The sequence below is a fragment of the Lampetra fluviatilis genome, chromosome 40, assembly GCF_964198595.1.
Source record: "Lampetra fluviatilis chromosome 40, kcLamFluv1.1, whole genome shotgun sequence".
NCBI lineage: Eukaryota > Metazoa > Chordata > Hyperoartia > Petromyzontiformes > Petromyzontidae > Lampetra > Lampetra fluviatilis.
Window position 1 is genome coordinate 5,134,131 of NC_136314.1, and position 27,206 is coordinate 5,161,336.

Genomic DNA, 27,206 nt, shown 5'->3' on the forward strand with positions numbered 1-27,206 from the left:
CAACGACGCTGATGATGATTTTCGGATGTTGGTCAGACCATGAAGTGGCCTAACCCAAAACGTCAATATTAACTGTGAAAGCTATAGTCTTTAATTTAACCAGTTTATTGAATTACTCTTGTTACTGCTGTTTCTTGGGTTTGTGTTGTTTGTCAGGTACACACGGTGCAGTTAACCCCCTTGTGTTTTAGAACACAAAATCACAAGTTTCTGATTCGTTGTAGAGGTCAGATTTTGAGTTGTTTGAGTGCGCGCTCAAGTTTCTTTGGTTTACATGTTTTGCTGAGTTTTCTGTCCAATGAGGCGCGTTCCCTCAGACCGCGTGACCAGCCCGCCGCCAATCGCAGGCGAGCCGCGGCCTGCTGGGTTTGAATGGTGAGTGAGGAGTGAGGGGTGAGTGGTGGAGTGAGGGGTGGAGTGGTGGAGTGAGTGAGGAGTGAGTGGTGAGTGAGTGAGTGGTGGAGTTAGTGAGGGGTGAGCGGCGTGGTGAGTCGTGGGGCGAGTGAGGGGTGAGTGGAGCGGCCGGTGGAGGAGCGAAGTTCACCCCCTGCTCGCTCTCAACCAGGTAGATGCCCCCCCCCGTCACCAGCCCCCCCCCGTCCCCAGCCCCCCCGTCACCAGCCCCCCCCCCCGTCACCAGCCCCTTCACGCTCCGCCCCAGACCCCCCCCCCCCCGAGTGCTTGAGGCGGCGTTGCCCCCCCGGCCCCCCCCTCTGCCCCCCCCCGGCCCCCCCCCTCTGCCCCCCCCCGGCCCCCCCGTCCCCCCCCCCCGGCCCCCCCCCGGCCCCCCCTGTCTCGACTCGAGACTTGCGGCCTCAAGTGGACACCGTCGGCCTGAGTCGACACCGACGCGAACCGTCGCTCAATGAAGTTCGCGCTGCTCTCGTGTGCGGCAGGTCACGAGTGATCCGACACCCGGGAGCTGTGAGCTGGGACCCGGCTCAGGCTCCCTCACCGGAGACCTCGCGGGGACCTCGCGGGGACCTCGAGGGGGGACCCCCGTCTCCTGGCGCCATGAGGGGGACTTTCGCGAGGGTTCGGGGCGATGAGCCCCCCGCGTCGCGGGAGGAGGGCCCCCCCCCCGTCAAGCGGCCGTGCGGCCCCACGGCCACCGACCCCTTCCCGGACGACTTGAACTTGTCCGACTCCGACTTCGAGCAGCTGAATCTGTTGGACTCTCAGGCGCCAAACCAGCAGCCAGAGCCACCGCGGGTCGCGGCGACGTTCCCTCGGCTGCAGAGCCCGATCGTCGCTGGGCCAACACGCGGCTCGCAGGGTCCTGGGCCCTGGGCCCTACCGGTCCCTGGGCCGCGGCCTGCGGCGGTGGTGGCCGCGGCCGATGCCCCCTCGGAAGGTCAAGGGCCCATGGAGGTGGAGGCTCTGAGACAGGAGGGACGGTCATGGAGGGACAAGGTGAGAGACGCGGTCACCCACGGGGGTAGGTTTCAATTGGTGTGAGGTCGTTCTGTATATTGGCCTCCTTACAATTCTTAGTTTTAACTCCAGGGTACTAATACTGTTATATCAATGTCTCCCCCCCCCCCCCCCTTGGGGAAACACCATAAACATTAACCGCTTTAGTCGACGAGACTAATTGAATCCACCTTTACTGACCAAATCCTTGACTAATGTTCCACAGGTTGTGGTCGACGAGACTATGACAAAAAATGGCTCGTGTCTTTTCTGGTTGTACCACGTGTTGTTTGGCGTAATCGTTAAGCTCCACGTATAATAATGAATTGACTCAAAACATCTTAATATATATAGAACTTAAGAGCTTGGGCAATTATTGGCGTTGGCTTATCGACTGACTGCCTTCCAGCTTATCTGTGGTTCCTCAGTGATTGTGAGATGCAATTTGCATGATCGACACAATATAAAACAAAATATTATTACGTGCCGGTCGCTTCTCTGAAAACTGAACAATTTAAAACACATCTGGGAGAAATATATATACACACAAGAAAGCTATAGAGCATTGTGAAAACTTAAGAAGTAAAATAGAAAATGCTGACTAAATTAACACTGGCCTTTGCACTCCCTGTTGATTGCGTGCATGCGGCAGTGCGCACGACTGCAGGAGGAGTTGTACATGCGCGAGGGAGAGGTACGGATACTCCGCGAGTCCCTGCAAGCGGTGCAGGCCGCCCAGGAAGAGCAACGCGGCGAGCGACTGAGACACGAAAGGGACGCCACCCTCGCCACGGGCCAGCGTGAGCGGGACCAGCGTGAGCGGGACCTCCACCTCCACAAGCAGGTGAGCCATGGCGATGACACAAGGACGACGGAACAGATGCAGACACTGCCGCAGCGGGAACCCACGTGCTGATACTAACATACACCCCACACTTGACACGAGCTGACACACTGACACTAACGCTGACCTTGACACCAAAATTGTGCCACTTAGAATAACCCTGACTCTTAAAGATTGTCACTAACTCTGCCCCTTACATTAACCCGAAGGCTAACACCAGCTGTACCTCTGCTCCACCTTTAGCCTTGTTCATAGCCCTTATGCTAACCTCACGCAAGAGCCCTAATCATAGCCGTTTCCATGCCCCGGCGATGTTGTCTGTGTAGGTGGAGGGCCTGAAGTCTCAGTTGCAGTTCAAAGACGCCGAGACGAAGTCGCTGCAGAACCGCCTGTACGTGCTGGAGCGGGGCACACGGAGCCCGCGTTCCCCCTGGGGTGGCTCTGGCCTCACCGCTGGCAGGTGAGTGGCGTCGCGAGGCATGTGGGACTGTTTGTGTGCGTCCGTGCTTGCGTGAGATAGTTTTTGCTGTGTGTTATATTGTTCTAGTCGGTGGTAACGTGCGGTTGGCATGAGCACTTGTGCAAGGAATTAAAATAAGTCCCCTCCTCTCTACCTTCCCCCTCCTCTGTAGCCTGACACCTGGTCCTCTCCAGAACCGTGATTGTAATTATATTTGACACCCAACTCTGGTGCGTAGTTGTCTTGCTGTACAGCAAGGCCGTAGCCATGGAGTCAACATTGGGGGGGACCAAATCTTCCAGGGGGTCTGGGGTCCCCCCCCCAAAAAAAAATCTAAATTTGAAAGCGAATTTCCTGCCTAAAATATTAAAAAAATTCACTAACACATGGGATGGACTTTTTCTTTATTTTTTACAATAATGTCTAATAGTGTATTGTATTACATTGCTCTGTTCTTTTTTACCTTTTCTTGTTTCATTGTATGTAATGGCGGAGATTAGGGATTCATAAAGTACAACCATAACCACAATCATATAAACAGAAATATATGCATTGTTATATGAAGACAAGTTCAGATATTGTGGCCAAGGTTTAGCAAATTGTTGTTTTTATTTACATAGCAATCGCAATTATTTTTTAAAATATTTTTTAGAGCAATATATTGGGGGGGACATTTTGAGCATATTTGAATATTGTCTCCCCAGAGGCGATATTCACACACCACACCAGTTGACCTAGGGGAGGCCCAGGAGCGGTTAAAATAATCGTCACCGGTGGTGGCCGTGAGCGGGGGATCGAACTCGGGTCGCCGGGTTCATAGCGCAGCGCACTAACCACTACACTACAATGCGTTACGCTTCCACATGCGCGGGTCACATGACAGATTTAACTTCACAGCTGACTTGCCGTGCAAACAATTATGCATTATTGAGCTCCCCCCCCCAAAAAAAAATGTATTTGTTATAATTTGTGCATGGTGTACAGTCTGGAAAGTACCCACATGGCAAATTTCAACTTTGTTGCATGTCGGGAAGTACGCTAAACATTTTGAACAGACACACATAATCACGGCCTTGCTGTACAGAGAGTGTGTACTGCTGTCGTTGCTTGGTGTGAGACTCAACTGTTTTCTGTTGTTACTTTTTGTGGCTGTCTACTGTATTGTTATGTTTCTGCAGTGTGTATATGTGCTGTGTGTTGTTGTGTTGCTCGAGCGTGTCTCTGCCATGTGTGTGTGTGTGTTTTACACTAATATCGCCGAGTCTGTGCGCTGTGTATTTCTGTTTTTCTTTAGTCCACGAGTGGGCACATCGTCGCCTCGCGCAGACTCCTCGCTTGACCGTGGCACTCGGGCGGATGCAGCAGAGGGTTTGTCTCCCTATATGCTCCCCTCCGCTGACTGTGTACACCACATCCCCACCCCCCATCGTCCCACCCACCCCCCCGTGTGATCCCTTCTTTACGCTGCTGTCGCCAGCACCATCACCAGCACAATCTCCGCTGCTTTAAACACAATCCATCCAGTTTTGCAAGCAGTGCCACTCACGGCCATGGAGCTTGCATGTGCGTGTATGCTCGTGATCCGGCGGCCAAAGTTAAATTCCCACCTGCAGCCAACATCAGTGACAAAAATATGAACTGGTCCTTAGCCTCCCCTAAAACAGCTCAACCTTGAATGAGTACCTAGTGTGATGCGTAACGATTACCACTCGGGAGACAAAGGCGGCCGGGCATGGTGCTCAGCCACACCACCCTCTCGTGAGCTGTTCTGGCCTTCACAGGTGCTCACTAAGAGCATTATCTCCAACAGTCTGTTCAGGATATATGGGGGGAATCTTGTATTTTTATTTGTGTGTGCAGAGAAGAAGCAGATCAAAGATTGTGGGAAATCGCAGGCTTCGGAGGATGGGCGCGGCACGTGGGTGATCAAGCGCCAATGGAGCCAGGGTGAGCCTTCGTCATCTGACCGCATTCCACGTGCCACATTTAACAGGGTCGGAACAGAACACAAATGGAACATTGCTACAGCAGAACAGAGTACCATAAAAATACGCAGTCCTGGAACAGTACGGTAACAGACTACGATGACCCAGTGCTGAAATGTAGCGCTAAAAACACAATTACAGAATGGTACGTAGTGCCGGAATACAGTGTTTTAATACTGCCGGAACAAAACACGGTATTGGGATCCAGTGCCGCCATTTATAATGACTTGTACCAACAATGTTATTGTAGTTTCAGTTGACATTGCAGCTGTAATTGTAATTATTATTGACCCCAGTTCTGGCTGGAACCCTGCTTGTATTTGTATGTGCAGGTGCGCTGCTGGTGGATAAGCTTCTCCGCGTGCCTGGTGTGTGTGCCCATCTGCCTGTGAGCTCGGCTGCTAGGTGAGACAAAGAGAGCCGCCTTATTGCCTTAAAAGACTGTTGGGGCAAGTGCTGTTAGCGAGTGCCTATGAAGGCCGGCACGGTACACAAGGGGATGGGTGGCCAGCACTATGCCCCAGCCGCCTTTGTCTCCCAAGTGTTGACGTTTATACATCGCAACATGATTGGAAATCGAACTCGGGTTGTCGGATCCGTAGCACAATGCGAAAACCGCTACACTACCGCTCCCCACAAGTGTGCGTGTATGTGTATGCATACACATACGTAACAACAGCTGCCATTTGCTACTAAGTGGCGGTGATGTCACCACGGCGCTTGTGGTAGGCCAGGCATACACCCACACAGACATTTACATCCAGGCGCACACTCGCACATGCATACAAATTAATGTGTTCATTTACACACGCAGATAAATGAATGCGTTCATTTACACACGCAGACATAAACGCACGTACACGACATAGCTTGTGTAACCTCTCACCACCACCCTTTTTTACGACAGGAGAGGAGGAGGTGCGGTCTCTGCCGATGCCGCTGGTCATGACAACCCCGGCGATGTCCGCTCCGCTATGGTGCTCTCCCTGAACGGCCTGTCCCGGCTGCTGCACCCCACCGGCCCTCCCAGTCCACTCAGCAGATCTCGGACCTCGGGACCGACCGGCCCGCGTCGCATTGAGGGAGACCTGTTGGAGTGGGGCATCGTGGGTCGTGAGGCCGAAACATTGTCGCACTTCCTGCCGCTCATCGAGCTGCGGCTGGGCCGCTACGCCGATGCGGCCTTGGCCCGATTCACCTCCCGATCCAGGCCTGGCGAGGAGCCGGCCGTGGTTGCTATGGAAACGGACGCCGAGGCAGCAGCGGCTGCGGCGGTGGACGCGTTGGTGCTGGAGGAGGAGGCGGAGGCGGCGCTGAAGACGCTCCTTGCCCTCCTCGCCGGCGCGCCCGCCCCCATCGCCAAGGAGTTGTCGTCATTGCCTCAGGAACCCGAGACGGAAGGGGGCCCGGTTCTGGGGAAGGGGGCCTTGGGAAATATCGTGGGGGAGCCAGGCGCACCTCACCCCCTGCTGAAGAGGCTGGTGCAGGTGCTGAAGCCGTGTGGCGATGGCTTGGAGCGAACGGGGGCTGTACGGAGCAGGGGAGGGGGGGCGGGGCTGCTGGGGGGCCCCGGGCGAGGGCAGCGGGAGACGATCGTCTGCACCGTCCTGCGGGTGCTGGCTCAGCTGGCAGAGAATCGCCACGGCAACCTCACGGAGAGGTGACGCCACAGGGTCCTAACCGCACACACTTTCCCTGAACCACAACCGCGAACAACCCACTTCCCTAATAATGAGGAGATGGCACCAGGGCTGTGATGCAGATGGTGCTGTGATGGGAACGATGACATGTTGCTGTGATGGCAGTGCTGCTGTCAGGCAGACCTGGGGTCTGTTATGGAGTTCCAATGGCCCTTACCAGCTGAAATAGTCTTGAGTCAATTACTCTAAATGTGCAGTTTGTAAATAATTTCAAGAGAAACGTAATTGAAATTGTAACAGTGCTGCTGGAACTTGCAGTTATAACTGATCACAGGTATACTGTGACGGTGATAATTCTTTGAAGGGAGTAATGCCATGATGGAATTGCCGGGATAGGCTGATATTGCCATGATTATGATGTTGCCATGACGCTGGTAATGTTTCTGTGATGTTGCCAAGATGATGGCCATATCATCATAATGTTTAGCTGCATGGTGATGTGACTGCGATGATGCCGTGATTGTAATGTTGCCGTGTGATGGTGCAGCCTGCTGCTGGCGCTGGAGGGGAGCGGGCGGCTGGCGCGCTGCGTCACCGTGAAAACTCCTCCCAACACGGTGCTGCAGGTCACACGGATCCTCACCGCGGTGTGCTGCCAGCCCCGCGCCCTCTCCCTTCTTGGCTGCGGGTCAGGTGAGAGCTCGCTGGAGTCGTTGGGTCACAGGGCCACGGAGTCGTGGAGGTATGGGCCGTGATGTCGTCAGTGAAGCGGCAACGTGGAGGCGATAGAAAATGGCATTCACCCTCCTGGTGTATGCAGTGGCCTGAAAGTGGTAACGCTTGTGTAGCGCAGCAAAGATGGCCTGGGTTCCATTCCCGACTTGGGCGCCTTTCCGTGTTGCAGTTTGTATGTTCTCTCCCTGCAGAGTGTGTGAGGTGTACGAGTGTGTGAATTTGTGTGCGTGGTGTGTATTGCAGATTGGGAAGCGGTAGTGTAGTGGTTAGCACATTGCATTAGGATTCCCTGCAACCCGATTTCGATCCTACTCACGACATATAACGGCAAATATTTCTAACCACTCCTGGGCCTCATCTAGGTCAATTCAGCCTCAAATCAGTATCTGGTGCAGTGTGTAAACATCAGCACTGAGGAGACAAAGGTGGCTGGCCACGGTGTTTGCCACCCACCCCGTCGTGTGCTATGCTGGCCTTCACAGGTGCTCGCGAACAGCACTTGCCCCAACAGTCTGTTCAAGGCTTTACAGGGTTATTTTTGTTATTGTGTGCTTGTGTGCACATGTGCGTGAGGGTGCATCCATGCATTTATGCTTGTTTGTGTGCATGTATGTGCGCGCGCATGCGTGTGCGTTTCCGAAGACCACTGCACGCTGCTGCACGTGTGCACGTACGTGTGTGATCGGGGTCCCCGGGGCTCCGAGCCTCACCCCGACGCCTGGCTCCATCTCCAGCTACAGGTGAGGCAGCCGGCGCCACCCTGTGGGCACGCACGCACATGCAGAGAGAGAGGGCTCGCGTCTTTAGTGCTGTGTGTGCGCGCCTACGTGCAGTTCTGCCAGTCGTCTCAGTCAACCCATAACACCTGGATCTATCCCCGTGACCTCCTGGCACCAAGCCTTCGACACCTCGCGTGGCCTCAAAGTGTACTTAGCCTAGAACAAGCGCTGTGGTGATGTCACTGCCAATTAGGTGCGAATGGTAGCTGTTGTTGTTGCTTACACGAAGTGGTTAGCACACTGTGCTGCCAACCCGGCAACCCGAATTCGATGCCAGGGCACGATCGACATCGGTGACGAATATTTGAACCAGTCCTGGGGAGACAAAGGTGGCCGAGCGTGGTACTAGACATACCATTTCCTCATGTGCTGTGTTGGCCTCCATAGGTGCACACTAATAGTACCGCCCCAAAAGCCTGTCAAAGCAATAGGGGAATCTGCTTCTTTGTTGTGCTTGCATGTACGTGCCGTCTTTGTCATTTGTGTGTGCACGGCTCCATCTGTGTGGGTGCGTTTGTGAGTGTGCGTGTGTGTGTTCCCGAGTGTGCATGTGCTTGCGTGTATATGCATGTGTGCATACTTGGATGCTTGTGCGTGCGTGTGGTTTGGCAGCAGAGAACTTCGAATCGTTTTGTCTAGCATTATCTTTTCATTGGTTACATCACGCTGTCTGGAAGCTGCCTGGCTGGCCTGTTGCTCCACATGGAGCTCTGGGTCTCCGAAGCCACATTCATCCCCTCTCTGCTTTATGAATGAGCAAAATACGCCCCTTGACAAGGACGCCTACACCAGTTGGAAAATTACCTCCCTTCAGTCCATCTTGGGTTTAACCAGACTGGATTGTGCGAGGTGCTCATCGTGCCTTTAATGATCTAGACATCGTTCTATGACTGGGCTCTGGTAGACAAAGTTGAGTTGGCGGGGTCATGGAGCCCACATGATCAATCACAGTATGCCCAAGTGTGGCACTTGCTGTAAAGAGCTGAGCTAGTACGATAACAGGGGGATTGGGAGATGAATGCACTATTTTATGACAAGTACCAACAGAAAGGGTGCATGAAAGATTTTGTCGAGCAGTTGGCGGCAGCTGCAGAGGAACGACGCATACCATAATAAGCAGAGTGCTGGGCAGCAAAAACCAAGAGAGTCGGCACAGTGGGGAGTGCAGGTGGTGCATCTGTCGGGCATTTATACGCATTAACTCATAACACCTGGGTCTGTTCTGTGATCACCTGCCAGTGAACGTTCCACACTTTACGTGACAGCCTGAAAGTGCTTCTAGCCTGGCACAAGAACCCTGGTGCTTAAGAATGGTGGTTTTTATTGGAATGTGCCTCAGTGTGTGCACCTACATTGTTGTGTGTGCATGCATAGCGGTAGTGCAGTAGTTAGCATGCTGTGCTATGAACCCAGCAATCCGAGTTCAATTCCCGCCCACGGCCACCAACATCAGTGGTAATTATCTGAACTAGCTCTGGGCTTGACCGAGATCGATTCAGCCGCAAATGAGTACCTGGTGCAAAGTGTAAACATTGCCACTGGCAGCTAGGCGTGTACCGTGCCGTCCTTCATAAGTGCTCGCTAACAGCACTTACCATAGAAATCTGTTAAGGCTATTGTACGGAGGGTCTTTGTCTTGTATATATATATCTTTGTGTGTGTGTACATGGCTGTGCACATGGGTACAGCTGGCACGGGTGGTGGGTGCCATGGCAGAGGCGGGGCTGGTGCCGCAGCTCCTCGCCTCCCCCTGCTCCTGCTCGCACGAGGTGACGGCAGTAGTGTGACTCGGCGCAAACGTCACGCAGCACAAACACAACTCGTCACAAGTACAAACACGACTTCACGCAAACGCAGATACGTTGCCGACGCACGCACGGCTCACGAGCGTGATGCCGCAGGGCACGCCCGTGCCGCGCCGCCCCGCAAGATATGGCGCCGTGATCCTCCGCGTGCCGTCGCGGTGGTGTTTTGTGGTGGCGGTGGTGCAGGTGGCGAAGGCGCTGGCGCTTTCGCTGCACCGCGCCTGGCTCTCGGTGCGGGAGCCCACGTGCTACGTGGACGGCGCGACTCGCTGGGTAGCGCCGATGCCCGGTTGCAAGGAGCGCCGGACGGGCCGGGTGATGCGCGAGCTCGTGTGGGCCCTCTGCGCGCTGTCGGCCGGCCCCGATGACGGGCGGTTCTGGAGCCTCCTGCAAGACGCGGCTCACCCATTCGTGGAGGCCACCCGCAGCCTGCGGAGCGGCCTCCTCCTGCAGAGTCTGCTGCCCGACTACGGGCCTGCTGATGGTGAGGTCTCACACAGGTCAGGGGTCAGGGAGGAATTTCACAAAGTTCTGTTATGACTTTAGGATAAAAACTTTGTCCTTCCAGTAAATCATCACTCTACCTCAGCTGATTACCGAATTAAATCGATCAAACGACTACGTTATTATTTGTTTTGTGGTCGATCACTTGGGGCCCTTTTAAAAGGTCGGTTGCCTCCATATTTTACTCTCCGAAGGCGGGAAACGCCTTACAAACCACTCCTAGCGTGATGCAGCAGGTGATGCCAATGGCGTTCATTATACCCAACCATCACCACCTGTCCAGTGGCAACTGTGAAAACAGTAATTTTTGTGTTCTGCAATTAATCGAGTAATGGAGCTGATAATTGGTAGTGGTTGATTACCGAACAGATATCGCGGCTCTAGTCATGTGCGTGACCCCGTCTCTCGTCGACCCGCAGAGGCCGCCCTGGAAGGACTCTGCTTTAATCCTCACGCGGCCAGCGAGCAGCACAGCCACGTGGACGACATGGAGGTCACATGACCTCCTGGACCCACGAGCGTCACGCCCCCCGCCCCCCCCCCCGCCTTGCATCGATGTCACCTGGGTCACAGGTCATAAAATAGCTCCAAAGCGGGAGGCAGCGGTGCCGTAGCGAGTGGACCGATGGCTCGTTAAGCAGCGATGTCATTGCGCCAACCTGAACACGTGAAGTGTCGGCGTCTTTCTGTTTACGCTTACAAGGAAACGTTCGGCAATGATGTATTTTGGTTAATTGCCAGCTTTTAATGCTGCGACGTAGCATTTGACGATGCGTAAAGTGGCGAAGTCATCGCGTGTACGAGGAGCACGTAGAGCTGTGACATTGAACCGATTGCCGGCACCTGTCGCAATGATGTCATTGAAAAAAGTGACAACGTTGTGACGGTCACGTCATGGACTTACCGTTTGAAGCAGTTATGTCATGGGGTTTACCGTCAAGCACTCGAAACAATGTCATGGGATTGAGCGGCATCACCTGTAGCGGTGACGTGATCAGATTCACTTTGCGACGCGACCGGTCGAGTGGGAGCGAGCGCGGGCTCGGTCTGTTTGTGCGCGCGCCACGCTTGAGAAAGAGGGCGACCACCTCGTCGTGTGTTTCACAGCGCGCCCATTGTGGAGTTGAGTTGAAATAAAAGTTCTCAGGCGGTGCTGCTGGGCTCGAGTAGCTCTGTACCCTTTTTTGATCATATCATGAGTCAAACATTAGCCAGGAAATGTTGACCCGGAGCAAAGTCGCGATATTGTTTTGCAGAAGCTTCAGGCAGCCGTCCCCAAGCACAGCAAAACTCGGTGATGACATCACCTTTACTCTACTTGAGACCAAAATAGGAAGACTTCTTCACAATTCTGGCTAATCGCCTGATGAAGCTGGTTGTAATCGCCCGGGAAACATCGAACTAGAATTGTACGTGTGGGTTTACTCTCCAACACGTCGCTGTGCCGAGCTAATCGGCACGTCTTGTTTACGTGGCAAACCTTCCCAATGGCTGTGGCGGGTTTAACGACATTACTTACCCGATCTACCCCCAAAAACCTTTATTATGGATATTTGTCGCGAAAGACGACGTGTTAAACGAATACAACTAAAGATGTTCGTCAATAACGCTCCCTCAAATAGGAAAGATATACAATAGGCAACGTTTCAGGCAATGGCCCTTTGCCAAAGCACGTAACTGACGAATTGTCAGTCAAGTGAGGGAAGGCCTCAGAGGCCCTCCTCCGCTGTGGAGATGGAGCGATTTTTTTAAGGTCGCTGGGCAGCTTGTGAAGGACGCTGACGGCTCGAGTCCTTGATCCAGCAGTGGAGTGACCATGGCTAACCTCCTGGCTACCATCAAAGGTTTGTACACGAAGCCATACAAATATACAAACACAGCAGAGGTGTGGACTCGAGTCATGCGACTTGGACTCGAGTCAGACTCGAGTCATGATTTTGATGACTTCAGACTCGACTTGGACTTGCCTCATCTTTGACTCGACTTGACTCGGGACTCGAGAGCAAAGACTTGAGACTTACTTGTGACTTGCATAACAATGACTTTGTCCCACCTCTGAAACACAGACATAATTTCAACCGTGATGATGGTTACAAACTGAGTAATCATTGGAAAGATGTGATTAACCATGCAAAAAAGATTTAGCTACACTTATTTGGTCCATCTTATTTGACAGACAACTATTATAGGTTATTGATAGACAGCCAGGCTTGTTTTACCATGATAATTGGTTCTTTACCCTTCTATCTGGCAACAAAACTGACACCTTTTTACAAGGAGTCATGTTTGCATAGACCGCAATACCTGCAGTCATAATACAAACAAAAGAACATAACTCTGATAATGTGCACTGTCCTTGAAGTTGATTGGTCCACACCCGAGACAGCTTTCCTTAGAGCCTAGTCTCATATGGGTTGGACCAGATGACGCCAAAAGGCGCCTTTTGGCGTCATCTGGTCCAACCCATATGAGACTAGGCTCTAAGGAAAGCTGTCTCGGGTGTGGACCAATCAACTTCAAGTTGTGCGCCTTTTGGCGTCATCTGGTCCAACCCATATGAGACTAGGCTCTAAGGAAAGCTGTCTCGGGTGTGGACCAATCAACTTCAAGGACAGTGCACATTATCAGAGTTATGTTCTTTTGTTTGTATTATGACTGCAGGTATTGCGGTCTATGCAAACATGACTCCTTGTAAAAAGGTGTCAGTTTTGTTGCCAGATAGAAGGGTAAAGAACCAATTATCATATTTTTACTGGCAAATGAGGTTCCCATAGTGTAGTTGTTTTACCATGTTTAGTTGTTTTCTTTTTTCACACTATTGTTATGTAGGCCAGGCTTAGTCACAAACTGTACCTCTCCATAACAAAGGCTCAGCCTTTGTTATGCAGTCTATTCTTAGTCTTAAGCCTTACCTTACCATATTAATAAAAAGTGTGCCGTACTTGGCCCTTCCCCTCTCCAACCATTATATATACGGAGTGGTAGCTCTTGTAATCTCTCATTTACTTGATACAGCTGTCGTGGCTGTGACGGTTCCACCTGAAGACGGAAGCTTGTGTTGCCTCCGAAACGTCGTGATTTTTATTTTACTTTTATTAATTTAATGTTTTACCTACGTGACTTTACCGAAACAACCTAAGAATATGACCATGGCTGTTGATGACAAGAGGTGGTGACGTCATCGAGTCTATTGACAGCACCTGGTGTAGTGACGCCATCCAGCTGGCAGGACCCCGGCGTGGTGACGTCACCCAGTTGAATGACGGCGCCCGTGCGGTTACGTCATCGGATTTCAATTCTAAAAAATGACGTCGCCGCGTAGCTGGCCGCCGACGCGAGCATGCACCGCGCTAAATGTGTTACCGCTGCACCGCGCGCTGCAAAAGAGAAAAAATAACTGCAGTGGGGAGTGCAGCCACTCAGTGTGGGGGTTGTCTGACACGGCACCGCGGGGTTTGGGTTGAAATACAACAGTCCGCGTTGGCAGGGCAACGAAGGCGAGGGGCAGAGGAAAGCCGCTCTGCATGTCGACTCCTCCACGCACCGCGACTTTCCCGCGTTTATTTGAGCGACGCGCGCGCCGCTCGCAGAGGCGGCAGCGGCGCCATGGAGGGGGAGGTGGGAGGCGCGATACGAGACGAGATCGAGGTACGGGGGGGTGGGGGGCACGAGAGAGGCGGGGTGGGGGGGGCACGAGAGAGGCGGGGTGGGGGGGGCACGAGAGAGGCGGGGTGGGGGGGGGCACGAGAGAGGCGGGGTGGGGGGGGGCACGAGAGAGGCGGGGTGGGGGGGGGCACGAGAGAGGCGGGGTGGGGGGGGGGGCACGAGAGAGGCGGGGTGGGGGGGGGGCACGAGAGAGGCGGGGTGGGGGGGGGCACGAGAGAGGCGGGGTGGGGGGGGGCACGAGAGAGGCGGGGTGGGGGGGGGGCACGAGAGAGGCGGGGTGGGGGGGGGGGCACGAGAGAGGCGGGGTGGGGGGGGGGCACGAGAGAGGCGGGGTGGGGGGGGGGCACGAGAGAGGCGGGGTGGGGGGGGGGCACGAGAGAGGCGGGGTGGGGGGGGGGCACGAGAGAGGCGGGGTGGGGGGGGCACGAGAGAGGCGGGGTGGGGGGGGTGGGGGGGGCACGAGAGAGGCGGGGTGGGGGGGGCACGAGAGAGGCGGGGTGGGGGCACGGGGTGGGGGGGGGCACGGGGTGGAGGGGGGCACGAGAGAGGGGGTACGGGGTGGAGGGGGGCACGAGAGAGGGGGGCACGGGGTGGGGGGAACGAGAGAGGGGGTACGGGGTGGGGGGGGCACGGGGTGGGGGGGGGGGCACGAGAGAGGGGGCACGGGGTGGGGGGGCACGAGAGAGGGGGCACGAGAGAGGGGGCACGGGGTGGGGGGGGCACGAGAGTGGGGGCACGGGGTGGGGGGGCACGAGAGTGGGGGCACGGGGTGGGGGGCACGAGAGTGGGGGTACGGGGTAGGGGGGGGCACGGGGTGGAGGGGGGCACGATAGAGGGGGCACGGGGTGGGGGGGCACGAGAGATGGGGCACGGGGTGGGGGGCACGGGGTGGGGGGGCACGAGAGAGGGGGTACGGGGTGGGGGGGGCACGGGGTGGAGGGGGGCACGAGAGATGGGGGGTGGCTCGGGGTTGTTTTGTCTGCCCGGGTGGAGCGCGCAGGAGGCCCCGGGGTGGCCAAACCGCGTCCACCCGCACGGGTCACTCTTGTGCAGGGAGTTGAGTTTCCAGGTCTATACCGCGTACAGCCGTTTCATGCGGGCAACAACAACATCAATGTCTGTGTCTATTTGTTTGTGTTTCTCCCTTGCGATGGCACTTTGTAGGATGCACGTTGAGATGTATAAGGGCACGGGGTGACCAATAAGGTCTAAATTGGTCTGTAACGAGGTAGGGCACTGACACAGGAGTGGGTTTTGAGTCATTAGCGAGCGCCACCTTGGGCCCGGCAGGGGTCGGCGTGAGGCGGGGAGGGCGACACTCGCTGCTGCTGCTGCTGCGTCATCCCCATTAGAATCATTAGAATCATTAGAACCATTCTTGCGGGTTTATTTGCGAGTTTGGCAAACCTGGACTCTGCGCACGACGTCCCAACTCTCCTGAGAGTGGCCCCAGGGGATCGTTTAACGTCCGCTGCCATTCACCGCAGTATTAACCGGGGCAGCCGCCGAAATCGAACCGTGAATTTCTACAACAGAATGGGGGGGGGGGGGTGGACAGCCGAGGTTTGTGAAGTAGAATCTGAATCTTTATTTAGACTGCAGGAGGAGGAATCAATTATCTAGTCGGGGCGGGTAAGAACATTACAACAACAAAAATACAATTTGGTAGTCGTGCCAAGTACAAAGGCAGACGAATCATACTCTTTGGTTCTTTCGGTAAAGTCACGTAGCTAGAATGATAATAGATCGCGACGTTTCGATCGCAACGCAAGCGACCGTCTTCAGGTGAGACGGTCGCTTGTGTTGCGATCGAAAGAACCAAAGAGTATTGATTCGTGCAGTCAGGAAAGCTTAAAATCAAGGTAAAGAAATCACCCGAACACGTACAAATGTAATGAAAATATAGCCTGCATGCGGTGTGATTGGACTGGTGGCTACGGGAGGTAATGACAGGGGAGTCAGTTGTGAGAGTGAAGGGACTGGTGGCTATGGGAGGTAATGACAGGGGAGTCAGTTGTGAGAGTGAAGGGACTGGTGGCTACGGGAGGTAATGACAGGGGTATGAGTTGTGAGTGTGAAGGGACTGGTGGCTATGGGGGGTAATGACAGGGGAGTCAGTTGTGAGTGTGAAGGGACTGATGGCTACGGGAGGTAATGACAGGGGAGTCAGTTGTGAGAGTGAAGGGACTGGTGGCTATGGGGGGTAATGACAGGGGAGTCAGTTGTGAGAGTGAAGGGACTGGTGGCTACGGGAGGTAATGACAGGGGTATGAGTTGTGAGTGTGAAGGGACTGGTGGCTACGGGAGGTAATGACAGGGGAGTCAGTTGTGAGAGTGAAGGGACTGGTGGCTACGGGAGGCAATGACAGGGGAGTCAGTTGTGAGAGTGAAGGGACTGGTGGCTATGGGGGGTAATGACAGGGGAGTCAGTTGTGAGTGTGAAGGGACTGATGGCTACGGGAGGTAATGACAGGGGTATCAGTTGTGAGTGTGAAGGGACAGCTAACACTGTTTGAGACGAGGCTCAAAAGAAAGCTGTCTCTGGTGTGGACCAATCAGTTTCAAAGACAATGCATATATTATCAGAGTATGTTTTTGTTTGCATTCTGACCACAAGTATTGTGGTTAATGAAGACATGATTCCTTGTTAAAGGTGTTTTTTGTTGTCAGAAAAAATGGTAAAAAACCTAATCTCATATTTTGGTACTGGCAAAGGAGGTCCCATGATGTCGAAGCTATAACGCTATTATTCACAGATGTCCAGTAGGGGCTGGTCAGAACGTTACAACAACAATACAAAAACACGATAGGAGTATAGGAAATCTTCTTGGTTCTTTCGGTAAAGTCACGTAGAAGGGAAGTAATAAAATAATAAAAATAAAACATAATAAAGTAAAATAATGCTCACGACGTTTCGGCTACAACGCAAGCAGCCGTCTTCAGGTGAAGAATGAGACACTGCCAAGCTAGGAGCTTATATATAAGCTGAGTTGGAGGTGGAAAAAGAAGAGAGCCTTAACAAAAGAATGTGCATATCTTTTGTTAAGGCTCTCTTCTTTTTCCACCTCCAACTCAGCTTATATATAAGCTCCTAGCTTGGCAGTGTCTCATTCTTCACCTGAAGACGGCTGCTTGCATTGTAGCCGAAACGTCGTGAGAATTATTTTACTTTATTATGTTTTATTTTTATTATTTTATTACTTCCCTTCTACGTGACTTTACCGAAAGAACCAAGAAGATGAATCCCTGCAGTCACGAAAGCTTTAAATCGGAGTATAGGAAAGGTAAACAAATCACCTAAAATATATAAGATATTTTTTTTTATTCTTACCAGGTTTACCAGGTTCAGATTCAGAGAAATTTAATTTCAGAGGCCCCTTGTCCCCACGTCCCCGTCTCCACGTGTGTGCCTCCATGTCCCAGTGTCTGTCTTTCCCATATGCCCTTGTCTCCATCTCCGTGTGTCTCCCCGTGTCCCCCAGGCCCTTGACTGCCCGCTGCTACAGGGCTGGGACGGGGATGAGTCTCTGCTCTTCACTCCCAGCGAAATCCGCACCCGCCTCTTGCAGTTCTTGTTCTGCAGGTGAAACCGTGAGGCTACCATCCTCACCACCTCCATCTTCACCACTCCATTCACACCATCCTCACCCACCTCACCACTCCATCCTCACCACTCCATTCACACCATCATCATAACTCCATCCACTTCATCCTCACCACTGACCACATCATGTGGCTTAAGGAGGTGATGTCGTATCTGCCATTCACTTCATCCTCACTCCTCCATCCTCACCCACCTCACCACTCCATCCTCACCACTCCACACTCCATCCTCACCACTGACCCAGCAGTCACGTGGCTTCAGGGGGCGATGTCGCATCTGCCATGCTAAGCATGCTGGTCAGTGCTGGGGTTGGTGAGGATGGAGTGGTGAGGATTATGGTTATAGGTGAAGCCTGAGGCCGAGTAGACGAGTTTGTTGGCGTTGACCTCTGATCCCATGATTTCTGCACTTGTGACTCCTGACCCCAAACCCAGGATTCACAGAAAGTTCCGGGAGAAGATTGATCTGCTACCCATTGCTGTCCCCTCCACGCCGACCTCTGACCCCAGACTCCGGCGTGAGTGGAGCCCTGAGGGCATCGAACTTCCCTTCACCACCCCATCCTCATCACCCCATCCTTACCACTCCATTTCACCATGCTGAGCACTCACTACGTCATCTCACCACTCCACCATTATCTTTATAGCCCTCACCACTTTCACTACTCCATCCTCACCAACATTACCTCCCCAGCCTCAACGGCCTCGCCAAGCAGAGGCCATGTTAGCTGCTGATCTCGGTGTTGTTTTGTTTGGTGGTAACCATCGGCTTGCTCTGCCGCGTCTCAGAGCTGGCCGGGTTCGGCGAGCTCTTGGGACTTTGTGCCGGTGACGACGTGGAGAGCGTCTCGGTGAGAACCCATCCGGCGCACACCGCACTACACTACACACACCACACTAAACCACACACACACCGCACTACACTACACACACCACACTACACCGCACACACACACACCGCACTGCACCGCACACAGTATGGATAGAGCAATGTACTATGAATCCAGTTACCCGAGTTCGATCCCCACTCACGGCCAACATCGGTAACGAATATCTGAACCAGTCCTGGGCCTCTAGGTCAACTCAGCCTTAATGAATACCTGGTGCTGTGTGTAAACATCAGCACCCCCTCGTGCGTCGTGCCGGCCTTCATAGATGCTCGTTAACGGCACTTGCCCCAAATGCCTGTGAAGGCTATACGGGTGATATTTGTGTAAAGTGTGTGCTCTCTAATTCCAGGGCACAGCTGATGTATCTCGGCAGCAGGAATTCTACAGGCGACTGCTGCAGCTCATCCACAGCAAGGATCGCGCAGAGAGGTGTGTTCCTTCCTATGTCTCTCTCCGTGTCTCCCTGTGTGTCTCTCTCCCCGTGTCTCTATCCGTGTCTCCCTGTGTGTCTCTCTCCCCGTGTCTCTATCCGTGTCTCCCTGTGTGTCTCTCTCCCCGTGTCTCTATCCGTGTCTCCCTGTGTGTCTCTCTCCCCGTGTCTCCCTGTGTGTCTCTCTCCCCGTGTCTCCCTGTGTGTCTCTCCTTGTGGCATTCCCTTGCTTTGTCTTTCCCTACTTGTGTATCCACTTGTCTCTGTACCTGTCGCTCCTAAATGTTTTGTGTCTGATTAAGATGTGTTCCCCGGTATCTTCTTAATCCCCCCTCCCCCCTCTGTCCTGCCCATGTCCTGCTCCTCCCCGTGCCATCCTCATCTCCGTGTCCTCCTCCACCTCCCTTAATCATCCTGCCCCTCTCCATGCTCTCCTCCTCCCCACGTCGTTGCAGGGCCACGGGCGAGGACTCTGCCCTGCAGAGCCACGTACTGGCGTCATGCTGGTTCACGGCGGAGCTGAGCACCGGGCAGCTGCTGGGGGAGCTGGCGACTGGGCGCCCGATGACACTGGGGCTGCCCCCCTTGCTGGAGCATCGTGGTGGCGGTGGCGGCACCACACTCGGCACGCTGCAGTGAGCGTCGCACCAGTCGCAGTGACTTCACCACCACCACGGTCTCGCATAGTACAATACCACAATCATGTTATTATTCTTGCTCTTGTTTACCCAGAACAGCCGCCACTGACTCATAACTCATCTGTAGGAGGGTCCCGCCAAGTTATCGCAGTACGGGGGGGCGATAGTTGCAACATATTGAGTGATTTGTGGTGCGATTCTTCAAATTTTAACCGTGATGCCAGCACACAGCGGCCTACTCTTGTGAATGGCGTCACGGGATCTTTAACGTCAACTCTTAGTAATAACCAGAGCGGCCGCCGCTGGATTCGAACCGTAGGCCTCTGCGACAAGCGGCGAACGTGCTACTGCTGGGCCGCGTCATCGCAAATGCAACGTGGACTTCAATGTAGTGTGTGGACTTCTTCCGCAGGCAGCAGCAAGATGAAGAGGAGGAGCAGCTGCAGGACCTGCAGCAGCGGAGAGACGCCCTGCAGCAGGAGCGGGAGGATGAGACGCGGGCACTGACGCAGCTGCAACGACAGCTGCAGCAGCAGCTGCAGGTGCCGTGTGGGTGCACGGAGATGTGTGCATGTGCCTGTGGCTGCGCGTTAGTGGTGAGCGCACTGTGCTACAAACACAGTGACTCGAGTCTGATTCCAACATCGGCGAAGACCAACATTGGTGAAGAATATATAAACCGATCCTGGGCCTCCCCTAGGTCAACTCGGTCTCAAATGAGTACCCGGTGTGGTGTGTAAATAAAGCGACGAGGGAGACAAAGGCGGTAGGGTGGGTTCTAGCCACCCTCGTGCGCTACGCCGGCCTTCATAGGTGCTCGCTAACAACACTTGCCCCCGCTGTCTGTGTAAATGCTAAACGGGGGATCTTTGTCATTGTTCCCTTGTGCAGGCCAGGCAAGCTGCACCATCGCACACCGTGCCTCCTGGGGCCCAGGAGGGGGCGACACAGGAGGCCACCCTGCAGGCCTTGTCCCTCGCCCTGCGCGACTGTCAGCGTCTCGCCGCCGACTTCTGCTCGCTGAGCGAGGGCGAGCTCCGCCTGCCGGCGCCGCCGGTCTGCGGCCGCTCGCCCCCCGCCGTGCCCTCCCGCCTGGGCCCCCTGCTGGACGAGCTGCACGCGCACCTGGGCTCGCTGGCGCAGGTGAGGAGGAGCGCTGGCACCAATCGTCTATTGCAGCTTGGGCTCCCAATGGTGCCGGCCGTAGCGGTGGCCAATGGTGGCACTGGTGGCGATGATGTTGATATTGGTGCCGTGGCTGATGATGTTGATGGTGTTGATGGCGGTGGAGCAGGCGGCTGACGCGCAAGCGCGGATATTGTCCGAGTGCCGCGAGATCCACTCCATGCACGACACACGGAGGGCTCGGCGCACGGAGCACAGCGCGGGTAAGACAGCGGCACGCGCGGCAGTGGCGCACTCGTCGACACACGCGAGAGACAAGCGAGTGACATGCAATGGCGACACTCTAAATGACGCACAATCCGTGAAACACACGCAGCAGTGACGCACAGCGCTGTCTGCAGGGGTGCGTTTATTGTCTCCTGGTGCTACGACCACTCACGCCGTCCCCCCACTTCCGCCCCCGTCCCCCAGAGTTTGAGAAGATAAAGCGCGACTCCAACTCCTGGGTGACCACGCTGGCTGAGGGGGCCGCGCTGTGAGTCGCCCCTTCCTCTCACACCGGGAGGGAGCCGCCACTTTCCCCGTGCCGTATTGGTACCGTCCTCGCTGCCGCTCACTAATAAATCTGTGCGTGAACATGAAGGCGCCTGTCTGTGTGCGTGTTTGTATGTGTGTGTGTTTGTATGTGCATGGTGCTCAGCCTCTACTGCACTCTTACTACGGCTGTCAAAGTGCTGCTGCTGCCGCCGGTGACAGAGAGAGTATTTTGACTAGTGGCATTTGTACCCCAGGGTCAGAAGCGATGTATAATGTAACGACATACTTGATGGAGGGGAGGTTAAATCATATACAGTACAACGTCTTATATCCGACCTTCAAGTATCTACCCTGAGCGATCACCGCCCACGCCCAGTGTAGTATTTGTGCACTGGGTGTAACTGGTTTTCTACAGATGTTCACTAATCTGGCCTATTCGGTCCTCAGTGAGTGGAATGTGTGGTGTCGTATCGGAGAGCATTCTGACCCTGCGGTCCAAATCCTTCGGAGGTCTAACTCCTCTATCTCTAACCCGTTGCCGCCCGGGGGTCGACAGCCTCAGGCCGGGCTGACCTGGTTGTGCCGCGGGGGCGTTGGGCCCGGCAGCTCGGCCGTGTCGGCAGGCGGCGGTGAGGCACTTTCGTCCTTGGGCTCGTTGAGCTTCACGGCGCCGCACGTCACAAACTCCACGGCGCAGGCGCGGAACTGCGCAGAGACGAAGGGACCACCGCAGTGAGCACCCCGCGGGTGAAATGGTGGGGGGGGGGGGTGGGCGTTCAGATATCGCGAGCTGGCGTTGCTGAGAGCGATGGCTAAACGGAGCTCTGGTGTCGAGGTGCGGGAGCCCTGGTCTGGGAGTGACTGCACCTGAAGGCAGATGAGCCTCTTGAGGGGCAGTGGCGACCCTGGGTAGTCTGGTGATTGTTAAACGCCGACGAGCCTCTTGGGGGCCGATGGCACCGCAACGCCCTCGTCGATACTGCGGGGACGCTAACCGTCTGGCTCACAGTGGACTTTCAAGATCACGTGGTGTTTTAAAATGAGCAGGCCTCATATGCCAGCGTCACGGTCAAAACATCTCGATTCGAATTAATAACGTCCCAACAGGCAGGGTTAGCAAAACGACACGAGCCCTCGCTCCTGAAGCCCTCTCGTCGTAGACAGCAGACCCCGACGTTGGCAACAATCTGCTGAACATATTGCCATACACGTAGTCGGCTTGCACGACCAATATCCATAATAGAGGTTTTGTTGGGTTCGATCGCGTAAATATATAAATGTGTCGTTAAACCCGCCGCCACCCGACACAGCCAACTATTAAAGTTTGTCGCTAAACAGAACGTGCCAATTCGTTACTAGTACAGCGTCACGGTGTGTTGGAGTACTCGGATTGTAAATGTGGATTTGTAAATGCTGTGTACTAGTAACGAATTGGCACCTTCTGTTTACGTGACAAACCTCACTAATTGGCTGTGTCGGGTGGCGGCGAGTTGAACGACACATTTATATTTTACGCGATCTAACCCAACAAACCTTTATTATGGATATTACCATACACAGGAATAAAATAGAATGGTCCAAATTTGCCTATTCCGAAAAAATTAAGTGCAGTAATATTATAATTGGGAGAACACACAAACAACATTGCCCCCCCCCCAACTGCGAAACCACTGCCAACCGTGTCTGTGAAACTCGGCGTCACCTTGGTTCTTTATGGCACCCTCCGTGATGCAACAGCTCCAATACCAAAGGCACTACCCAGGTTTCTCTTGAGTTCCCACCCGGTTGAACAAAATACACGACTTTGTGTGGTTTGATGCAGGGCTCACTTGGCGGTTGAGGAAGAAGTAGATGATGGGGTTGTAGATGGGGCTCGTTTTGGCGAAGTACATGGGCAGCGTTGCCACCAGCGGGGGGATCTGCGTGCCCGGTGAGAGCACCACACAGAGCGCCAGCACCGTGTAGGGCAACCAGCACGCCATGAACGCGCCCACCATGGCCAGCACCATCACCGCGGCGCGCATCTCCTCCCGCGGGTCTGGGTGGCCGCCCACGCGCTTAATCTTCTTGTTCAACTGGCGGGGACACGGCAGAGGAGGGTGGGGGCTTTAAACAGGGGAGGGGGGGAGGGTGCGGGGGGGAGCAAGGTCTGGGAGTCACCTCCCTCTGACCCAAGCTCGGTCATCAATGACTGCACAAAAACACAATTGCGGCACATTCAATTTGGTTCCGCACTCAGTTTTACCAAAAAAAGTTCCATATGCAGGGCAGGTGAGAGAGTTTTACCATCACAACCATTTGCACCAGAGATTTTTGAAAGACGTAGCTCTGTGATGTCCACCTGCGTTCTATAGAAACGTTGGTTCCCAACCTCTCTGGACCAGGGGAGCAGTGGTAGACCTTCAAGTCCTGTCAGCGGGTCAAATGCTGGAACAGTTCCATGGGCCACTGCTCACGGAGGCGGCGTGGCCCACACAGTGGCCGAAGGACCACGGGAGGCTGGGACGCAGCGCTGGGTTGCAGCGCTGGGATGCAGCGCTGGGACGCAGCGCGTCTCGCTGCTCTGCTAGAGGTCCCGATGAGCTCTCCATATCGACACCGCGAGCACAATCGGGATGACATTTGGCGGGGGGAGGGGGGGAAGGTTTTTCAAAAGGGTTGACGGATCACAGGCGTAGGACGCCACCACGCCCGACTATAGCTCCTCCCATTCGGCAGTTGCCGCATTGGATGTTAACCGTGGTGGAGGTGTGGTGTGAGGGGGGGGGCTGTGTTGGGGTCCTTGGGAAGAGGGAGGGGGGGATTACCGTGTGCAAGGAGCAGAGCACGTTTCCGTATGAGAAGACGATGATGGAGACCGGGATCACGAAGCATGCCAGGAAGTACGAAACCTGAGAATACACACGGGTGGGTACTACTTTACTACTTCCCCAATACTCCACCTGTGCGTCCCCACTGCTTCCCCATTACTACACCTGTGCTTTCACCATGTTCTACTTTCCCGAAGCACCCCCCCCCCCCCGCTGCCCCCACCCACTCTTCCCACTTCCCCCCCCCCCCCCCACGCTTCCTCACATGTCTTCCCCCACGCACCAGGTACGTGTAGTTGCTGAGTGAGCGCCGCTCCCAGGCAATGGAGCAGGACGTCTGAACGCCCTCGGGCCCGTAGGCGCTCCATCCGAGCAGCGGCGCCACGGCCCACACGAGGCAGAAGGTCCAGATGAAGGCCAGGCCTCGGCGGGCACGGGGCCACCCGCCCCTCATCGAACAGCCGTGGGTCACCACCAGGCGCCGCTCGTAGGCCAGCAGAGTGAGAGACCAGAGGGACACGCAGCCTGGGGGAGGGAGACACGGGGAAGTAGCGCAGGAGCCACGGGGGTTGCTCGGTAGAACTTGAGCTGGTGAATGCTGCCAGCAATGCTGCCAGCATTCACCAGCAGCGGTGTCCACCACGGGCAGCTGATCACTCAGCACCATTTAAAAATATTGGGCGTCACCACATCCTGCCTCGTGAAGGTGGGAAACCCCCGTGTTATGATTTCAGAAACTTTGGACTCTTGGACTGCAGTCGATCCACGTGAGTTGTGGGTCCCGAATGGAGACTGCCAGTTGGATGGAGAGAGATAGAAACGAGTAAGCCGTGGAGCAGGTTCAGGACGTGAGAATTGTGGTTGCCGAACGACGTGGTTTGGCCGCGTTCTTCTCAGAGCTGGGACCTCGATGCGGAAAGTTCTGCAAGCCTCGGGGATGTCGGGAACGAGGCCGAGAGGCGGAACGAGAGAAGGGCGAAGAGGAAACCTCCAGATGGGGCGGGCAAGGTGGTGGAGCCACGGACCTGGCATTGGGCAGAGGACTGGAAAAGGTCACTTCCTGCTTCTGTCTGGAACAGAACCTCCTGGTGCCCTCATCCCCCTTGTGTGTAATGTCTGTATGTTGAACTTCTTTCGCATTGACTCCTGCACCTCTCTGCCGAACCCCCCTGTGACCCCAGTCTTCTATTACACTGCCCTCCCCCCCCCCCCCCCCGGCCGGTCTCACCGAAGTAGTTGACCGAGAATCCCTGAAAGACGCAGCCGGCGTGGCCGATGTGGCGCAGGGAGCCATGGAAGTTGGAGACCATGGCGATGGTGGTGCCGCACAGAGACATGAGCAGATCCGACACGCACATGCTGAGGATGAGCGCGTTCAGCGGGCTCCGCAGGGACGGGTAGCGGCAGGTGATCACGATCACCTGAAAACGCCGTCGCCACGACCTTCTCACTCACCATCACCACCACCGTCGCCTCCTCACCACCACCACCGTCGCCTGTTCACCATCACTGACACCTCTCCACGCCACCACGACCTCACCATCACCACGCACTTATCTTCCTCACCACTACACCATCACCATGACCTCATCTTCATCACCACTGCGACATCTACATCACCACCACCGCCTGTTCACCATCATCACCACGTCCTCACCATCACCACGCACTCATCTTCCTCACCACTACACCATCACCATGACCTCATCTTCATCACCACTGCGACATCTACATCACCACCACCGCCTGTTCACCATCATCACCACGTCCTCACCATCACCACGACCTCATCTTCCTCACCACTACACCATCACCATGACCTCATTTTCATCACCACTACACCATGACCTCATCTTCATCACCACTGCGACATCCACATTATCACCACTGCCTGTTCACCACCATCACCACGTCTTCATCATCATCACGACCTCCTTACGGTCACCATCACCTCCTCCCCAGTGAACATGGAATTTTGGGCCAACGGTTCCAACCAAATGCCAACGTTGGCCCAATGTTGCACGTTTACTGGGTCCCCATCACCACAACCACGCCCTCGCCACCTGCTCACTACCTGCTCGCCACCCCTCACCACCCCTCACCGCACCCTCCCCCTCATCATCGCGCCAGCCCCACCAGCGTATTGTTGACAATGGAGAGGCTGGCGTCGAGGAACATGATTGCCGCCAGGAAGCTGTAGCCGGCGGGGGGGAAGATGGTGGGGCCTGGCGTCACCGCGCCGGGCACCGCCACCGCCGTGCTGCTGCTCTGCTCCTGCATGGTCCTCACTGGGAAGGGGACGAGGAGGAGGAGGCCGCGAGTTTCGTGTCTCTGGATGGGCTCTTGCAATGAAGCCTCTCATGCTACCCACACCCTATCACAACCCCAATCCTAGCTCAACCCTAGCTCCACCCAACCCTAGCTCAACCCTAGCTCCACTCAACCCTAGCTCAACTCAACCCTAGCTCAACTCAACCCTAGCTCAACCCTAGCTCAACTCAACCCTAGCTCAACCCTAGCTCAACCCAACCCTAGCTCAACCCTAGCTCAACCCTAGCTCAACCCAACCTTAGCTCAACCCTAGCTCAACCCTAGCTCAACCCAACCCTAGCTCAACCCTAGCTCAACCCCAACCTTAGCTCAACCCTAGCTCAACCCAACTCAGGAGTCGACAACCAAAATAGTAAGAGACATGAATTCGGCACAAAACTCTTATTTCAAGAGCCGCAATGCATACATACAAACATGACGTCACGAAACAGTCCTTCAAGAGCCGCATGCGGCTTGGGAGCCACAGGTTGCTGACCCCTGCCCAGCTCAACCGTCGCCCTAGCAAAAGTGACCAGAGTCAATAGATGCGGAAATTAATGTAATTAAAGGTTCAAGGGGGAATCAATCTTGATTTCAAGCGTTCGTGACTGCAGGAATCCATACTCTTTGGTTCTTTCGGTAAAGTCACGTAGGTAGAAAAATAAAATAAAAGATAATAAATCACGACGTTTAGATCGCAACACAAGCGGTCGTCCTCGGGCGGCAAAATAATCCAGCAGTGGAACTGCTGAACCAGGAAGAGCACAGCGAGAGAGCTGTTACAACAAGACGCTATATATGTGGCGAAGGGCAAGCAGGCGGGGGCTGAGCTGGAAAGGAATTCCAGCTCAAGGTTGAAGGGGGATCAAGTATTTCACGGTGCAGCATTAATGAAACCGCTGTCGTGACGAACTAACCAGAGCTCAACCAAACATAACCGAGGTTTCTTCTTAGGCAGAGAAGAAGGTTAATGGAGAGAGGAGAGAGGAGAGGGTTAGGACAGACGAGAGTAGAGGGGATATCTTTGACGAC

The 27,206-nt window shown here is 54.8% G+C and overlaps 3 protein-coding genes across 4 annotated transcripts; 2 read left to right on the forward strand and 1 right to left on the reverse strand.

The window, feature by feature from the left end:
• The first annotated feature begins 389 nt into the window (after positions 1-389).
• ATRIP (ATR interacting protein) lies at positions 390-11,327 on the forward strand. Of its 2 annotated transcripts, XM_078874924.1 has the most exons (13): positions 390-565; positions 897-1,413; positions 2,066-2,257; positions 2,584-2,717; positions 4,012-4,085; positions 4,578-4,664; positions 5,035-5,107; positions 5,610-6,362; positions 6,890-7,035; positions 7,720-7,817; positions 9,545-9,625; positions 9,848-10,145; positions 10,585-11,327. In XM_078874924.1, the coding sequence occupies exons 2-13, from the start codon at positions 1,015-1,017 to the stop codon at positions 10,665-10,667; spliced, it is 2,418 nt and encodes an 805-aa protein (XP_078731050.1). In that variant the 5' UTR covers positions 390-565; positions 897-1,014; the 3' UTR covers positions 10,668-11,327. The 2 variants fall into 2 exon arrangements, with proteins under 2 accessions (XP_078731050.1, XP_078731051.1); XM_078874925.1 differs by lacking the exon at positions 390-565 and having other exon boundaries at positions 1,381-1,438.
• A 2,419-nt stretch (positions 11,328-13,746) lies between these two features.
• LOC144946251 (uncharacterized) lies at positions 13,747-20,694 on the forward strand. Its single transcript, XM_078875144.1, has 9 exons — positions 13,747-13,813; positions 17,314-17,414; positions 17,870-17,952; positions 18,224-18,285; positions 18,674-18,753; positions 19,210-19,389; positions 19,805-19,934; positions 20,284-20,551; positions 20,687-20,694. Exons 1-9 carry the CDS (start codon positions 13,772-13,774, stop codon positions 20,692-20,694), a joined length of 954 nt encoding a protein of 317 aa, XP_078731270.1. The 5' UTR covers positions 13,747-13,771.
• A 796-nt stretch (positions 20,695-21,490) lies between these two features.
• Positions 21,491-26,481, reverse strand: LOC144946282 (pinopsin-like). Its single transcript, XM_078875172.1, has 6 exons — positions 26,001-26,481; positions 25,093-25,285; positions 24,148-24,389; positions 23,862-23,945; positions 22,884-23,129; positions 21,491-21,759 (listed from the first exon to the last, which is right to left on the reverse strand). The coding sequence occupies exons 1-6, from the start codon at positions 26,142-26,144 to the stop codon at positions 21,613-21,615; spliced, it is 1,056 nt and encodes a 351-aa protein (XP_078731298.1). The 5' UTR covers positions 26,145-26,481; the 3' UTR covers positions 21,491-21,612.
• Between the last annotated feature and the right edge of the window lie 725 nt (positions 26,482-27,206).

What these genes read in the sequence shown, in the direction of transcription:
- LOC144946282 (XM_078875172.1), bottom strand. Translation starts at nt 26,144, where the DNA reads ATGCAGGAGCAGAGCAGCAGCACGGCGGTGGCGGTGCCCGGCGCGGTG. An exon ending in ATTCTCGGTCAACTACTTCG is followed by an intron (nt 24,390 to 25,092) that starts GTGAGACCGGCC and finishes TCCCTCCCCCAG; the next exon opens with GCTGCGTGTCCCTCTGGTCT. An exon ending in ACTTCTTCCTCAACCGCCAA is followed by an intron (nt 21,760 to 22,883) that starts GTGAGCCCTGCA and finishes GTCTCTGCGCAG; the next exon opens with TTCCGCGCCTGCGCCGTGGA.
- LOC144946251 (XM_078875144.1), top strand. Translation starts at nt 13,772, where the DNA reads ATGGAGGGGGAGGTGGGAGGCGCGATACGAGACGAGATCGAG. An exon ending in ACGACGTGGAGAGCGTCTCG is followed by an intron (nt 18,286 to 18,673) that starts GTGAGAACCCAT and finishes CTCTAATTCCAG; the next exon opens with GGCACAGCTGATGTATCTCG. An exon ending in AGCTGCAGCAGCAGCTGCAG is followed by an intron (nt 19,935 to 20,283) that starts GTGCCGTGTGGG and finishes TCCCTTGTGCAG; the next exon opens with GCCAGGCAAGCTGCACCATC.
- ATRIP (XM_078874924.1), top strand. Translation starts at nt 1,015, where the DNA reads ATGAGGGGGACTTTCGCGAGGGTTCGGGGCGATGAGCCCCCCGCGTCG. An exon ending in GACGGTCATGGAGGGACAAG is followed by an intron (nt 1,414 to 2,065) that starts GTGAGAGACGCG and finishes TGCATGCGGCAG; the next exon opens with TGCGCACGACTGCAGGAGGA. An exon ending in TCGGGCGGATGCAGCAGAGG is followed by an intron (nt 4,086 to 4,577) that starts GTTTGTCTCCCT and finishes TTGTGTGTGCAG; the next exon opens with AGAAGAAGCAGATCAAAGAT.